The sequence below is a fragment of the Vipera ursinii genome (assembly GCF_947247035.1).
Source record: "Vipera ursinii genome assembly, chromosome: 16".
Lineage (NCBI taxonomy): Eukaryota > Metazoa > Chordata > Lepidosauria > Squamata > Viperidae > Vipera > Vipera ursinii.
Genome location: NC_139529.1, coordinates 4,147,300 through 4,162,647, shown reverse-complemented (window position 1 = coordinate 4,162,647; position 15,348 = coordinate 4,147,300). Strand labels below are relative to the sequence as shown.

Here is a 15,348-nt window from a genome sequence, read left to right as displayed (position 1 = left end):
AACGGACATCGTAATTCCCAGGAAGGCTTCCCCAAACGGGTAAAGTCCCTGGTGAGTTTGAGGGAGAACGCAGCAGGTAATGAATGTCTACGGAGATTCTCAAGTCATCCAGGTCGTCCCGAAGATACTTTTTTAAGAGGCAAATGGACTTTCTTGTTTGGTTGTGTCACTTCGTAAGCCCATGGCACAACATAGGAGAACCAACCCATCAGGACAAGATTCATCCGTCTATCTGCATTCGAAAGACAAAGGCCGCTCTTTCGAAGACAGCAAAGTCCACATTTTGGACAGAGGGGACCACTGGTTTGAAAGAGGCCATCTAGATCAAAATTGAACAGCCCTCTCTCAACAGAGGGCGGGGGGGGGGATACTAGATCATCTACCTCCAGTCTACAACACGGTCCTTTCCGCAGTTCCAAGAAGGCTCCACGCCCGTTTGCACCACTCAGGTGACCCTGAGGACAGTGATAAAACCTCCAGGTGGCCTCAAGGACTCTCTGAAAGGATGCAAATGACCAGCTGTCTGCAAGGAGGATAAATCCTTCCATTTCCCCACCATCCAGTAAGAGCTGAAGAAGCTTCTGGGATGAGAAGTGAAACATCTTCTTCAAAGTCCAGTTGCCTCATGAAAAAGCAATCCTTGGAGATTAGTAGATAATGAAATATCTCGAGCAGGGGTGTCCAACTCTGGCAACTTTAAGACTTGGGGACCTCAACTCCCAGAATTCCCCAGCCAGCATGAGAGTTGAAGTCCACAAGTCTTAAAAGTCGCCAAGATTTGGACATGCCTGGTCATTCTCTCACCTGCCTAGGCGCCAGCGCTGAGGCCCAACAAGTGCCGCCTTACCTCTCTATGGCCAATTCTTTGTTAGTGGTCTGTTGCACATAGATGACAATCTTCTTGTCGATCCCTTGCCGTAACTTGAAGCACTGCCTGTCTTTGTCTTTCGGAACGGCGCTGGGGGGAGGGAGAAGGAAAACCAAGAAGGTTTGAGTTCAAAACCTCCCAATGTTGAGGCGCCCCAGACGACTTCCAGGTGCGCTGCCCCTTGTTATCCAACTTTTTTTAAAAGGGAGACCCCCCCCCTTAATTCAATGAGCTATTCAGTCATCATCTGTTTAGCTTCCACAGGGCTGTCAGGATGAGGCAGAGCAGCAGGTGGCACCTCAGCTCAGGGAACAGGAAAACTGAGGCAGGCTAATTGATCAAGCCACCTTCCCCACAGCCCACTGGACTGCAATCCTGGCTTCCAGGATGAGGGAAAGGAGAGAGAAAACATGCCAAGATTCCCCCACCCCACCCTGTGGGAAGATCCAGGACAGGGGTAGGCAACCTTGGCTCTTTTAGGACTGGTGGACTTCAATTTCCAGAATCCCTGAGCCAGCATGGGGGAACTATGGCCCCCTCATGACTTGTGGACTTCAACTCCCAGAATTCTTGAGCCAGCATGGGGGAACTATGGCCCCTTCATGACTTGTGGACTTCAACTCCCAGAATTCCTGAGCCAGCATGGGGGAACTATGGCCCCTTCATGACTTGTGGACTTCAACTCCCAGAATTCTTGAGCCAGCATGGGGGAACTATGGCCCCTTCATGACTTGTGGACTTCAACTCCCAGAATTCTTGAGCCAGCCTGGCTCAGCTTGGAAACCTCTCCCTTTTCCCTCAGCATGGCTGGCTCAGGAATTCTGGGAGTTGAAGTCCGCGAGTCACAAAAGAGCCAAGGTTGCCTACCCCTGAGCTAGGACAATTCATTGAAGGCCGCCGGGGAAAAAAAAATCTCTTTACATATGGATTCCGGAGGGTAAGGCCGCTCAGGGCCTGTCAAATCGGAAGCCTCGCCAAAGGATCAAGGGCAAGCTGATACCTGAAGCAGCCTTTCCCATCGTCCTCCTTGATTTCCAGCGAGACCGAAAAGATGAAAATGTCGCTGTCCGGCATCTCTGGAGTCGCCGGGGCTGCAAGAGGGACTTGCTTGGCAGAACGGCGGAAAGCGGTGGCAAAACTGTACAGGATCCGGCTGACCTGGAGATGAGGAGGAAGAAGAGGAGGAGGAAGGGAGGAAGGGAGGGAGAAGGAGGAGGGGGAGGAGGAGGAGAAGTAGAGGAAGGGAGGAAAGGATGGATGGAAAAAAGGAGGGAGGGAGGGAAGGAAGGAAGGAGAGAGAAAAAGATAAGGGGAGGGGAAAGAGGAGGCGAGGAAGGGAGGAAAGGAGGGAAGGAAGGAGGGAAGGAAGGGAGGGAGGGAGGAGGAGAAGTAGAGGAGGGGAGGAAAGGATGGATGGAAAAAAAGAGGGAAGGAAGGAGACAGAAAGATAAAAGGAGAGGGGAAGGAGGAGGAGGAGGAGAGGAAGGGAGAGAAGGAAGGAAGGAAGAAAACAGAGAAAAGAGAAGAGAGGAAAGAAGGGGGGAAGGAGGAAGAGTTGAGAAAGGAGAATAGAGAAGGTGGACGTCCAACCTCACACCGCAACTGAGGAAAGATCTCCTCACCTGCTTCCCTCCTACAGCTCCACCCGTCGAACTTACCGCTTCCTGGATCTCGCAGCGGAAGACGTGAATTCTGAAGAGCTCAGAGTTGTAATGGCTTTCCGTGAAAGCAAAGCAGTCGCTTTCCGGAGTCCCGTCGTGACCTCGCACGCAGAACAGGATCTTGTAGATGGGATAGTTGGCGATTTCGGTGTTGGTTGGAGGCTCCAGCAACCTGGGGGCGGGAGGGGAGGAAAACCCGCGCAAGAGGTAAAGAGCGCGCCCAGAGGCAGCTTTGCAAATCCTTCCTCCTTTCCCCGGAGCCTCCGGCTTCGTAATTATACGCGCTCATCTCATCCAACGCAAGTTTTAAAGCACAGAGGCACATCCCCGTTAACCTAGAGCCGGAGTCTCCAAACCTGGCAGTCTTTAAGGCTTGTGAACCCTGAAAAGGAGGGAGGGAGGGAAGGAAGGCGGAGAGGAGAAGGGAAGGGAAGGGAAGAGAGGGGAGGGAAGAGAGGAGAGGAGAGGAGAGGGAGAGGAGAGGAGAGGAGAGGAGAGGAGAGGAGAGGAGAGGAGAGGAGAGGAGAGGAGAGGAGAGGAGAGGGAGAGGAGAGGAGAGGAGAGGAGAGGAGAGGAGAGGAGAGGAGGGGAGGGGAGGGGAGGGGAGGGAAGAGAAAAGGAAGGAAGGAAGGAAGGAAGGAAGGAAGGGAGGGAGGGAGGAGAGGAGAAGGGAAGGGAAGAGAGAAGAGGGGAGGGAAGAGAGAGGAGAGAAGAGGGAAGAGAGGAGAGGAGGGAAGAGAATAGAAGGAGAGGAAGGAAGGAAGGAAGGAAGGAAGGAAGGAAGGAAGGAAGGAAGGAAGGAAGGAAGGAAGGAAGGAAGGAAGGAAGGGGAAGGGAAGGGAAGAGAGGGGAGGGAAGAGAGGAGAGGAGAGGAGAGGAGAGGAGAGGAGAGAAGAGAAGAGAAGAGAAGAGAAGAGAAGAGAAGAGAAGAGAAGAGAAGAGAAGAGAAGAGGAAGAGAAGAAAAGAGAAGAGGAGAGGAGGGGAGGGGAGGGGAGGGGAGGGGAGGGAAGAGAAAAGGAAGGAAGGAAGGAAGGAAGGAAGGAAGGGAGGAGAGGAGAAGGGAAGGGAAGGGAAGAGAGAAGAGGGGAGGGAAGAGAGAGGAGAGAAGAGGGAAGAGAGGAGAGGAGGGAAGAGAATAGAAGGAGAGGAAGGAAGGGAAGAAGGAAGGAAGGAAGGAAGGAAGGAAGGAAGGAAGGAAGGAAGGAAGGGGAAGGGAAGGGAAGAGAGAAGAGGGGAGGGAAGAGAGAGGAGGGGAGGGAAGAGAGAGGAGAGGAGGGAAGAATTTCTGAAAGGAGGGGAAGGAAGGAGGGAAGGAAGGAAGGGAGGGAGGGAGGGAGGGAGAGAGGAGAGGAGGAGGGAAGGGAAGGGAAGGGAAGGGAAGGGAAAAGAAGAGAAGAGAAGAGAAGAGATTAGGGAAGGGAAGGGAAGGGGAGGGGAGGGGAGAGGAGGAGACGAAACAAGAGAATTCTGGGAGTTTAAGTCCACAACTCTTTCAGTTGCCAAGTTTGGAGATCCTTCCTCCAGGGATATGTGAAAACAAGCGATTGGCTGTCCAAAGTATTTGGACCCTCCCAACAGGGGAAACCCTTCCTAGAATCACGACGCGCAGCCCCTGCTTATGTAATCAGGACCGGCTGCCACCCTGGTCCTAAAGACAGAAAGAGAGAGAGGGAGCAACTTGACAAGCGCCACTCCAGAGCGGCAAAGCCCCCGGATCGAAGACAGCCAGGGGAGGGCCCGACAGAGGTGGGGGAGGGGGGGAGGTGCTGAAGCCGCATCCTGGAGAAGGCAGGCGTCTACCTGACAGTGCCCTCGGACACGTTTGGCACGGAGAGCGTCACGTCCACGGAGGTCTGGCCCTGGCTGCGCAGGATGGCCATCATCCGCAGGGCCTCCACCTCGCTCCGGGGGGCGTTGACGGAGGCGCAGCCCAAGTAGGTCAGCTTGCTGAAGACCACGCTGTCCTCATCGGCCACCGGGGTGAAGGGGCTGGAGTCCTCCGAATCTGCCAGGCCGGGGGTGGGGGTGGCGGGGTGGGGGGAAAAGGAAGGAAGGAGTCAGCAGAGGCAGAGAGGGCAAGAAACCCATTTTATGAACTGTCCAAAAATCCAGCGGGACCGTTTGGATCAAAGAAAAGAACATCAGGACGTCTGTTCCTTACTTGGAAACCGCTTCTGGACTTTCTGCTTGAGGTGGAGAGGGGGAAAAAAAAGATCCTTCGGTTTTGGGCTTTCCCGTGTCCTGGTTCCGACAAACGCAGTACTTTGAAGAACTTCAAGGCATTTGTTTACCTTCGAGAATCTTTTATTATAATTGCATAGCTTGGGCAGGTACATATTAGGAGCCAAAGTCTGAATTCTCCTCCCCTGAACACATCCTATCAAACACAATTCCCTCCCTTAATTGAAACGTCATAAATCACATTCTCCAATGGGTCTGAATTGTAAGCTTTCCCTCCTGTTTTAACCACCCGCCAAATTCTTCTCTTCTCTTACTACAAACAGCCTTGAGATACACTCTCCCTACTCCCCCCCACCCAGCCTCCGCTAATTCTAGCTCCAAAAGTAACATACGAGTTAAAAGAAGGCTAGGTCTCCTCCCTACGTTGTCCAGCAAGAACATCCCAAGGTTAGCAGCGTTGACTCCTGATTAGATTGATTTGTTGATCGGAGAAATGGCTAGTTCGTACTACTGTGGAAATGGGGAAAAAAAGTTGAGGTTTCATGACCAGGCCGTATTTTACCGCAACAGAGGGAGTCAGAAGCGAAGGCCTCTTTTTTGGGGGGGGGGCCCTCCCCCTCCTCTCCACCCCACTTTTTTTCCCCTTTCCCCTAACTTTATCCTCTATAATTTGCTTTTCCTGTCTTCTGTGTTTTAAGTTGCAAGTGAATAAAAATGAGAATAAAATAATAATAATAATAATAATAATAATAATAATAATAATAATAATAATAATAATAATAATAATAATAATAATAAACCTAGCGGGTGGAGAAAGCGTGGGAAGGCAGCTCTCCATCCGCGGTGTCCCCCCACACACACACCCCACTTTGCCCAGCTCACCTCCCTGGGCTGCCTTCACAGGCAGCCTCATTTCCGGCTTGGAGGGTCCCGTCACGGACACGGGGTTGATAGTGGAGGAGGCAGAGGCCTCGAGGAGAACCAGCTCGTCTCCGTCCTGGGTGGGGCTCTCTTCCCCCCCCTCCCGGTCATGGGAGGGGTCCTCCATGGGGGGGTCCATTAGGATGTCCTCCAGTTCTTTCTGCAGCTGCTGCTCGCTCCCATTTCCTATGATCTGGGGGGAAGAGAAAGCCCCGTTGGAGGCAGGGAGGATCTCAGCCAGGCACCCCAAGAGAACGGCGTGTGTGTCTGTGTGTGTGTGTGTGTGTGTGTGTGTGTGTGTGTGTGCGCGCGCCGAGAAAGCTCGCATGTTCAGCTGGAAAAGAACACCAGCGGTCCTTGGCTTACAACAGGGCTTTTAGCAACCGTTCCAAGTTACAGCAGCACTGTAAAAAGTGACCATTTTTCACACTTACGACCCCACGGTTGTGGGGTCAAAACTGGGACGCTTGGCAACCGGCTCGTATTTAGGACAGTCGCAGCGTCCCGAGGATGGTCACTGCGATGTCAAAAAAGATGCCAAGACTCTGGAAAGAGTGCAGAGAAGAGCAACAAAGATGGTCAGGGGACTGGAGGGTAAAACATATAAAGAACGGCTGCTGGAATTGGGGATGTCTAGTTTTAATGAAGAGAAGGGCGAGGGGGGACAGGATAGCCGTGTTCCAAAATCTCAGGGGCTGCCCCAAAGAAGAGGGAGTCAAGCTATTTTCCAAAGCCCCTGAAGGCAAGACGATAAGCAACAGATGGAAACTAACCAAGGAGAGAAGCAACCTGGAACTAAGGAGAAACTTCCTGACAGTTAGAACAATTAACCAGTGGAACAACCGGCCTCCAGAAGCGGTGAATGCTCCAACACTGCATGTTTTTAAGAAGAGACTCGACAGCCATTTGTCTGAAATGGTATAGGGTTTCCTGCCTGAGCAGGGGGTTGGACTAGATGACCTCCGAGGTCCCTTCCAACTTCATTATTATTATAGATGAGACCAGATGTCAGAATAGAATAGAATAGAATAGAATAGAATAGAATAGAATAGAATAGAATAGAATAGAATAGAATAGAATAGAATAGAATAGAATAACAGAGTTGGGAGGGACCTTGGAGGTCTTCTAGTCCAACCCCTTGCTTAGGCAGGAAACTTTATACTATTTCAGACAAATGGCTGTCTAGTCTCTTCTTAAAAACCTCTAGTGATGGAGCACCCACAACTTCTGGAGGCGAGCAGTTCCACTGGTTAATTGTTCTGTCAGGAAGTTTCTCCTTAGTTCCAGGTTGAATCTCTCTCCTTGACTAGTTTCCATCCGTTGCTTCTTGTCCTGCCTTGAGGCGCTTTGGAGAACAGCTTGACTCCCTCTTCTTTGGGGCAGCCCCTGAGATACTGGAAGGCTGCTATCATGTCCCCCCCTCATCCTTTTCTTCATTAAACTACTAGACATACTCAATTCCAGCAACCATTCTTTATATGTTTTAGCCTCCAGTCCCCTGATCATCTTTGATGCTCTTCTCTGCACTCTTTCCAGAGTCTCAACATCTTTTTTATACCGTGGTTAGATTTATTAGAAATATGAATAAAAGGTCCGGCTTCCACGTGTCGTCCTCAACTTACAACCATTTCTTTAGCGACCGTTCAAGGCTACAACAGCCCTGAAAAAAGTGACTTAAGACTGGTCCTCACGCAGTTGCACAACTGCCCGAAAAAAACCCCATCTTTCCGTCCCCGCATCCCCACGGACTAATCTCAACTGCCAGTAACTCTCCTTCCACCTCCCACGGCATCCGTCAGAACTGATGAAGCTTGCAGGATAGGAAGCGAAATGTCTTCTTTTTTCCTCCCCCCAAAAATAATTTTTTTAAAAAAATCAGTCCAGTTGCCTTTCCAAAATATAGATTTTAAAAAAAACACCCCACTTTTGATCAGAGCGAGCAGGACATTCCAGAAGGGTTTGTCACTTTCTAAAGCCAGAGTGGGGGTCTGCAAAGGCGTCTCCCCCGGTGGGCCTGTTGAGCTAAATTCCTGCCTGCCTGCCAGCCACCCACGGGTGTGTGTGTGTGTGTGTGTGTGTGTGTGTGTGTGTGTGTGGCACAAATGCCGTCAGGATGGAGAGAAGGGCTTTGCGTGGGAAGCAGGTGGGGGGGGGTTTGCCTTCGGGGTTGGGCTGGGCAGAGGGAGGGGAAGAGGCTGGGAGGGGCTGTGCGCGAGGGAGGGGCCGTGGCCCTCCATGCCATTTCATGGGGGGGGGGGGAAGGGAAGGAAGCCACGGTGAGAATTGGCAGCTGGCAGCCCTCCAATTTCCACGGGGGTCAAGGAAGGCAGGAGGCGGCCGGGCGGGGAGAAGCGCTCCGGGGAGTTGGCTGGAGAGGCTGGACGTGATTGCCCGCTCCCTGCCGAGAAGAGCCCCACCCAGCTGCCCTCAGAGGAGGCAGCCGCCATTAAGCTGGTCTTTTCCCTCCCTTAGGCTGGCAGAGAGAGAGGGGGCCTTTGCCTGGGCATCCAATGCCTTGGCACTCTTTCTCTCTCTCTCTCTCTCTCTCTCTCTCATCTATTTGTCTGTCTGTCTATTTCTCTATATCAGGCAGGTCAAACGTGCGATGTCACGTGACACCGCGCAACGTATCGCGATTTTTCCCCCCATTGCCGGCAATGGGGTGGGCACGGTTTCGGTGTGACGCAACCGGTCCATAGGCCGGCCGTTTGACATGCCTGCTCTATATCTATCATCTATCTCTCTATCATCTATATCTCTCTATCTATCCATCCATCCATCTATAATCATCTATCCATCAAATCCATCCCTTATCTATCTATTTATCCATCCATCCATAATCATCTATCTATCCATCTATCCATCCATCCATCTATAATCAATCTATCCATCCATCTATAATCAATCTAATCTATCCGTCCATCCAGTATCTCTCTCTCTCTAATCTATCCATCCATATATATGTCATCTATCTCTCTATCATCTCTATCTCTCTATCTATCCATCCATCCATCTATAATCATCTATCCATCCATCCATCCGTTATCTATCTCTCCATCCATCCATAATCATCTATCTATCCATCATCTATCCATCCATCCATCTACAATCAATCTATCTAATCTATCCATCCATCTATAATCAACGTATCTATCTAATCTATCCATCCATCCATCTATAATCAATCTATCTAATCTATCCATCCATCCATCCAGTATCTCTCTCTCTGTAATCTATCTATCCATACATCATCTATCAACCTTGTCTATTTACCTTTATCTCTTTGTGAGTGTCTGCCTGCCTACTTACCTCTCTTTATATACCTTACCTACCTACCTGTCCATCAAATCTGTTTGCCTACCTCTTTATCTACCTACTTACCTATCGCTCTTCCTCTGTCTCTCTATCTCTCTTCCTACTTACCCACCTCTGTCTTCCTACCTACCTATCGACCCATCCATCCCTCTTGCTCTCTCGACCGAGGCCTGTGACTAACCTCTTAGTCCTCCCTGAAATGAGTCAGGCAGTGCGACAGTGACTTGCAGGCTGAAATTCCATCAGTTCCTCTTATGCTCTGCCTGGCCCAGATAAGCAGCGGGAAAATTCATGGCTGGGGGGCATGCATGCATTCCAAAAGATTGCATCCAGCCCTGACCCTCCCTGCCAGCTGAGGCTTCCTACTGCAAGCAGAGCAGAAACACCCACTCATTTGGGGGTGTCCCAGAAGAGAAGCAGGGAGCTCCTTTTCAGTCCTTTTTGAAAAAAGACGCTAGCTTGGAAATGGGGAGGAAGCTGAGAAACAGGAAACATCTGGCCAGCATCGCCATGATTCCTTCAAGGTCAGAGGCAGGAGAGAAGCCAGAAACTCCCGGCTGCACACAAAAAAAAAACGAGCAGGGTTGCAAGCGTGCCTCCAACTAAGCAAATAACAACCCAATGTTTATTTGCGGTTCTCAAACCGGTCTTACAACAAGCAAGGTTTTCTGACACTTCTGCCGTGGCGATAACACGCCCTGGTGTGGTTTAGTGTTGTCCAGAGCTGGGCGTGTGGCCGAAGGAGAGGCCATGCGACTTAAATGGAGATGGATGGCAGAGGTTTTGGAGACAATAGCAGTGTGTGTGTGTGTGTGTGTGTGTGTGTGTGTAAATTACAAGAGTCTAAGCCAAGGGTCTTCAAACTTGGCCCTTTTATGACTTCTGGACTTCAACTCCCAGAATTCCTCAGCCAGCCACGCTGGCTGAGGAATTCTGGTAGTTGAAGTCCACAAGTCATAAAAGGGCCAAGTTTGAAGACCCCTGGTCTAAGCCATGGTTTACTCATCGGGGTTATTACGTAAGCCATCACTGGCTAGGTTGGGACAAAGTCACAAGCCCAAATCAAACAAAGTAAAGGCTTAGTAACTGGAAAAATGCCACCTCTAGATATAAATCACGCCGAAAGCGACAAGGGCTTAGTTTACTGGCTAGGTATAGGCCAGGGATTCTCACAATCCTGGCTTACTGTTGCATGCAAGCCCAGCCACAGAGTGGCCAAGAGCGGAACGGTTATCTGCTTCTCATCCTGAGCTCTCCTCGTTACAGGAGCCGCTAATTGTTTTGGACTCCTCAAGGGTTGGATTACGTCGGACTTTAATATGTTTTCTTGCGGCAATCTAGATAGACCGTTGGCCAAAAACGTCTCCTCCCTCCCAGGAGACATGAGCTTAAATGGACTCCAGAAGATGGTAGAGGACAGGAAGGCCTGGAGGAACATTGTCCATGGGGTCACGATGGGTCAGACACGACTTCACAACTAACAACAACAAGTTTAATGAAGAGAAGGATGAGTGGGGATATGATAGCAGTGTTCCAATACATCAGAGGTTGCCACAAAGAAGAGGGAATCAAGCTATTTTCCAAAGCACCTGAAGGCAGGAGAAGAAGCAACGGATGGAAACTAATCAAGGAGAGAAGCAGCCTAGAACTAAGGAGGAATTTCCTGACAGTGAGAACTACTTTGATGAACATCTACATGAACATCTACACCTAGAACTAAGGAGAAACTTCCTGACAGTTAGAACAACTAACCAGTGGAACAACCTGCCTCCAGAAGTAGTGAATGCTCCAACACTGGAAGTTTTTAAGAAGAGACTGGACAGCCATTTGTCTGAAATGCTATGGGGTTTCCTGCCTGAGCAGAGGTTTGGACTAGATGACTTCCAAGGTCCCTCCCAACATTAGTTATTGCTGTTGTTATTATCATCATCATCATCATCATCACCACCACTACCACCATCATCAAGTTAGTCACCCAGTAAAATGAATCCGGCTATCCCATAGTCAGAAGGTCGCAAAAGGGGAATCACGCCACTCCTTCGGGATGCCCGCCTCGTCATAAATACGAGTCAGTTTCCAAGCGCCTGAATTTCGATCCCGCGACCGTGGGGGTGTGTGTGCTGCAACGGTCGTTAAGTGTGAAAAACGGTCCTAAGTCCCCCTTTTCCCCCCCCAGGGCCGTTGTAACTTTGAACGGTCGCTAAAAGAACTGCCGTGAAGTCGAGGACTTCCTGGGGATAATTCTCCAGCCCCAGAATCAGGGGGTGGACCAGCCCTGCCGCCTTCTGCCTCCCAAGCCTCGGACGGGCTTTTGCTGGCACTCCCAGCCAGCCGGAGCACGCGCAGACGAAGGGCAAAAAAATTGGCCGGTCTCCAAACAGAAAAAGCTTCCTGGGTTTGCCAGGCCAGAAGCTTTCGCAAAGAGCTGCTTTCAAAGGAAACGGGCAGCCGGGCCGTCGCTCCCATTGCAGGAAGCTACAGTCCCGACCCCTCTCGGAGCGCCGCCCCCGGCAACAAAACTCGCCTTACCTTTAATCCCGTCTTTTCGTCATCGCTACCGTTATTGGTGGAGGGCGTTTCATCTCCCTGCCTGGAAATTAAGACAAAATCTTCACTGTTGAGAGTGGAGACGGAATCTGAAGAGACGCTGATCTTGCCCAGCAAGGCCTTGTCATCCATTTCTTTGAAAAGGGAAGCCTGGAGTGTAGGTGGCCCAGAGGAGGAGGAGGTGTTGGTGGTGGAGGAGGAAGAAGCACCTGGAAAAAGACGGAACAGCACCATCATGGTCATCCCTTGCTGGATGGCTCTGGGAAAGAGAAGGGAGAAAGCTCGGGGTGGGGGGGGGGAGATCCCCAGCGCAGGCCAGCCAAGAAGTGAAATTTTATTTATTTTTATTTATTTTTTATTTTAATTCCATTTATATCCCGCCCTTCTCCGAAGACTCAGGGCGGCTTACAAACTTAGCAGTAGCCTTCATTCTATGTATATTTTTATTTTTATTTTATTTTAATTCCATTTATATCCCGCCCTTCTCCGAAGACTCCGGGCGGCTTACAAGCTTAGCAGTAGCCTTCATTCTATGTATATTTTTATTTTTATTTTATTTTAATTCCATTTATATCCCGCCCTTCTCCGAAGACTCAGGGCAGCTTACAATCTAAAGCACAATGTGCTTAGCAGGAGCCTTCATTCTATGTATATGCCTGCTTATTAGGGCTTTCACACACACACACCCCAAGCGGCATTATTACAAAGTCAGCTTATTGCCCCCAACAATCTGGGTCCTCATTTTACCTACCTCGGAAGGATGGAAGGCTGAGTCAACCTTGAGCCTGGTGGGACTCGAACCTGCACTAATTGCAGGCAGCTGGTGTGACTTAAGGAGGCATTAGCCCACTGCTCCACCAAGGCTGGACTTTGGCAAGGTCTTATGCCGAAGGACTTTGAAGGCCCTCGGTGCTCTCTGAGCTCGCTCGTTTCCTTGCAGACGATTCTATCTCCGAACTAGGTAACACCATCAGTGCAGAAGGCAATGGGCTTGCAAAACCAAGCTCTTTTAGTCTTGCCAAATAGGCTTTTCGGGAGAAAAGTGAATTCTCCGCTTGTACTCAGTGGGTTAGGACGCTGAGCTTGTCGATCAGAAGGTCGGCAGTTTGGCGGGTCAAATCCCGAGTGCCGCGTAGCAGAGTGAGCGCCTGTTACGCGTCCCAGCTTCTGCCAGCCTAGCAGTTCGAAAGCACGTAAAAATGCAAGTAGGAAAATAGGGACCACTACGGTGGGAAGGTAACAGCGTTCCGTGCGCCTTTGGCGTCTAGTCATGCCGGCCACATGACCACGGAGACGTCCTCGGACAAGCGCTGGCTCTTCGGCTTTGAAACGGAGATGAGCACCGGCCCCTAGAGTCGGAAACGACTATCACCCATGTGCGGGGGAACCTTTACCTTTTTAAATTAATTCCAGCACAGGGAGCCCTCGACTTGCGATGACAACTGAGCCCAAAATTTCTGTTGCCGCTAAGTGAGACATTTGTTGAGCGAGGTTTGCCCCATTTTAGGACCTTGCTGGCCGAAGCTGTTATAAGTGGATCCCTGCAGGAGTAACGTGGTTGTTACCCAAATTTGGCTCCCCCATTGAATTTGCTTGCCAGAAGGCCGCAAAAAGGTGTGTGTGTGTGTGTGTGTGTGTGACATGACCCCACCCAGGGCACTGCAACTGTCGTAAATACGAATCGGTTGCCGAGCGTGACCCCGGGGCTGCTGCAATGGCCGTGCGAAAAATGATCGCCAGTCCCTTCTTTCAGCGCCGCTGCAACTTTGAACCATCACTAAATGAAGCGACGTAAGTCGAGGACTGCCTGTACTGAGTAAAAGCGTTGTTTTGATGGAGAATGGCTCGCTTTTAAGCTGACCTATCTGGCCATCTAAATCCCGACGCCCGCAAACAGAATAATTTAAAAAAGAAATCAAAAGAAAACAGACAAGCAAAGAAACAACATGGAGAATCGCTAATATAATCGGCTCCAGAGAAGGCTGGTGCCATCATGGGGCAGATCGCTAGACACATACATTGAAAAAGCCCCAAATCTATCGGTGGATTATTTCATCTAGCTTCCTTGTAGATCGGTGATTCAAGGTGGAACTATTTAGCAGCGCAATAAAACATCCCGCTGTCGAACATGAATGGCAGAATTTAATTTCACACACCCGTCCCAATGGCTCTCCTAAATAATTTATGGGCTATTTTGACAGCTCTCAAATTGCTTTTGAACTGTATAGCAGGAAAGGCGAAGAAATTCTGAGTCACAGATTGTGCATATGTATTTATTATCGTCTGTTCCTGGATGAATGCTTTTTTCCCCCCTTTTTTTTTTACACAATAGCCTTTTGCAATTTCTGAGGCTCGTTAGGTAATATCTGAAAAATCTGAAGTCTTCTAGAGTTCCCCTTCATTTTTCTTAACTTTTGAAAAAAAAACACACAAGAGGCAATCCTTGTAAAAATGGTGAAATCTATTTTAGCAGTTTTTTTTCCCAATTCTACTGGTCTCTGAGATTGAATATGTTCTTCCTACACTGGAATATGGGCTATCATTATACAATTAATATTAGCAATAATCACCTTTCACAATCACCTTTAAAAGCGTCGGTCAATGTCAGCCACTCCAAAAGTGGAGAACAGCATTAGTAAAACCGTATTACAGTTCAGCGTTTTTGTTAAATTTCTGTGCAAGAGCAATTTCGTACAACATGCAAACCCATGAGGTTTAGTAGATCTGCCGTAACTAGAATGGTAAAAATTAGGTTTCCTTCCACACTGAAGTGGAATTTACCATAACAGCCAGCTCCAAGTTAATCCATATTAATCCACAGAATAAGCTTCATCAGCGTAATGATGGAACTTGTATCATTTTCGGTTTGGAAAGAAAAATGACTCTAGGAAACATGGGCTTTATAAAGGCAAAGGCCACGCCAGCACGAATAATATAACGTTTAGAGGTTTTCATTAGAAGAGCTGAGTTTCTTGCATGCAATCAGGGGCAGGCCTGGTGGAATTATATGAGGGTTATCTTCCCAATCTTCGTTCAAAAGAAATTTATCAAACACCCTCATAGAACTCCGACCCAATCCACAATGCATTGATGACATTAACGAGTTGGGTCACGAAACCTCTGGAAGAAAACCACCACCACACATATCCATGGCAGCATATTTACCGTGATAAACACTCTTGCCATTTCTCAGAAGCAAAAGCACAAAAGATTCCAGCTCAAAAGGCATACACACACACACACGTATGGACGCCATGCCCAAACACATCCTGTGCAAATATATGCGTGTGGGTGTGCACAGATCATGTGTATGTGTCTGTGTTTATAAACTGGGAGCCCTGTGATGATAAACACACACACAAGACGTAAATAAGTAGCCAATTCAGTAGGAAGCTTGGAAGGATATACAGAATAACCAGAAGACACAAACGCCTTCATTGTTTCCTCCCAGCAACAACAGGCAAAGGGGTGTGTGTGTGTGGGGTGTGTGTGTGTGTGTGTAGGGGGTGTTTCCTGGCCAAGCTTCCCCTCTTGTCACTAACAATCAGTGTAAAACGGCCTTGGGAGTCCAACTCTTTTAATTCTCTTTTAACTTTGTCTTTTATATGGATGCGATTTTAAAATGCCCCGTAAACCGCCCTGAGTCCTTCGGGAAAGGGCGGTATCTAAATCTAATAAATCTAATAAATCTAAACTCGAATCGGGATGAATGCATGGAAAGTCTGCGCACAGGCGAAACAACATAAAATGGAAATGTTTATTCCTCGGGTGGGGAGGGTGGAAAGGTGGGGGTGGGGCTGTGCTGCCTTTTCCTCCTGACCACGGCCAGGGCTGGGCGTTTCCTTGGATGGGGG

The 15,348-nt window shown here is 49.4% G+C and overlaps 1 protein-coding gene across 1 annotated transcript in view; it reads right to left on the bottom strand.

Annotated features, from left to right (window-relative positions):
* RABGAP1 (RAB GTPase activating protein 1) overlaps positions 1-12,288 on the bottom strand; it is a 68,861-nt gene extending 56,573 nt beyond the window's left edge. The window contains 6 exon segments of the mRNA XM_083375231.1: positions 848-958; positions 1,869-2,026; positions 2,527-2,701; positions 4,331-4,535; positions 5,594-5,825; positions 11,477-12,288. Coding sequence (XP_083231357.1) covers positions 848-958; positions 1,869-2,026; positions 2,527-2,701; positions 4,331-4,535; positions 5,594-5,825; positions 11,477-11,737 — 1,142 coding nt within the window. The 5' untranslated portion in view covers positions 11,738-12,288.
* Between the last annotated feature and the right edge of the window lie 3,060 nt (positions 12,289-15,348).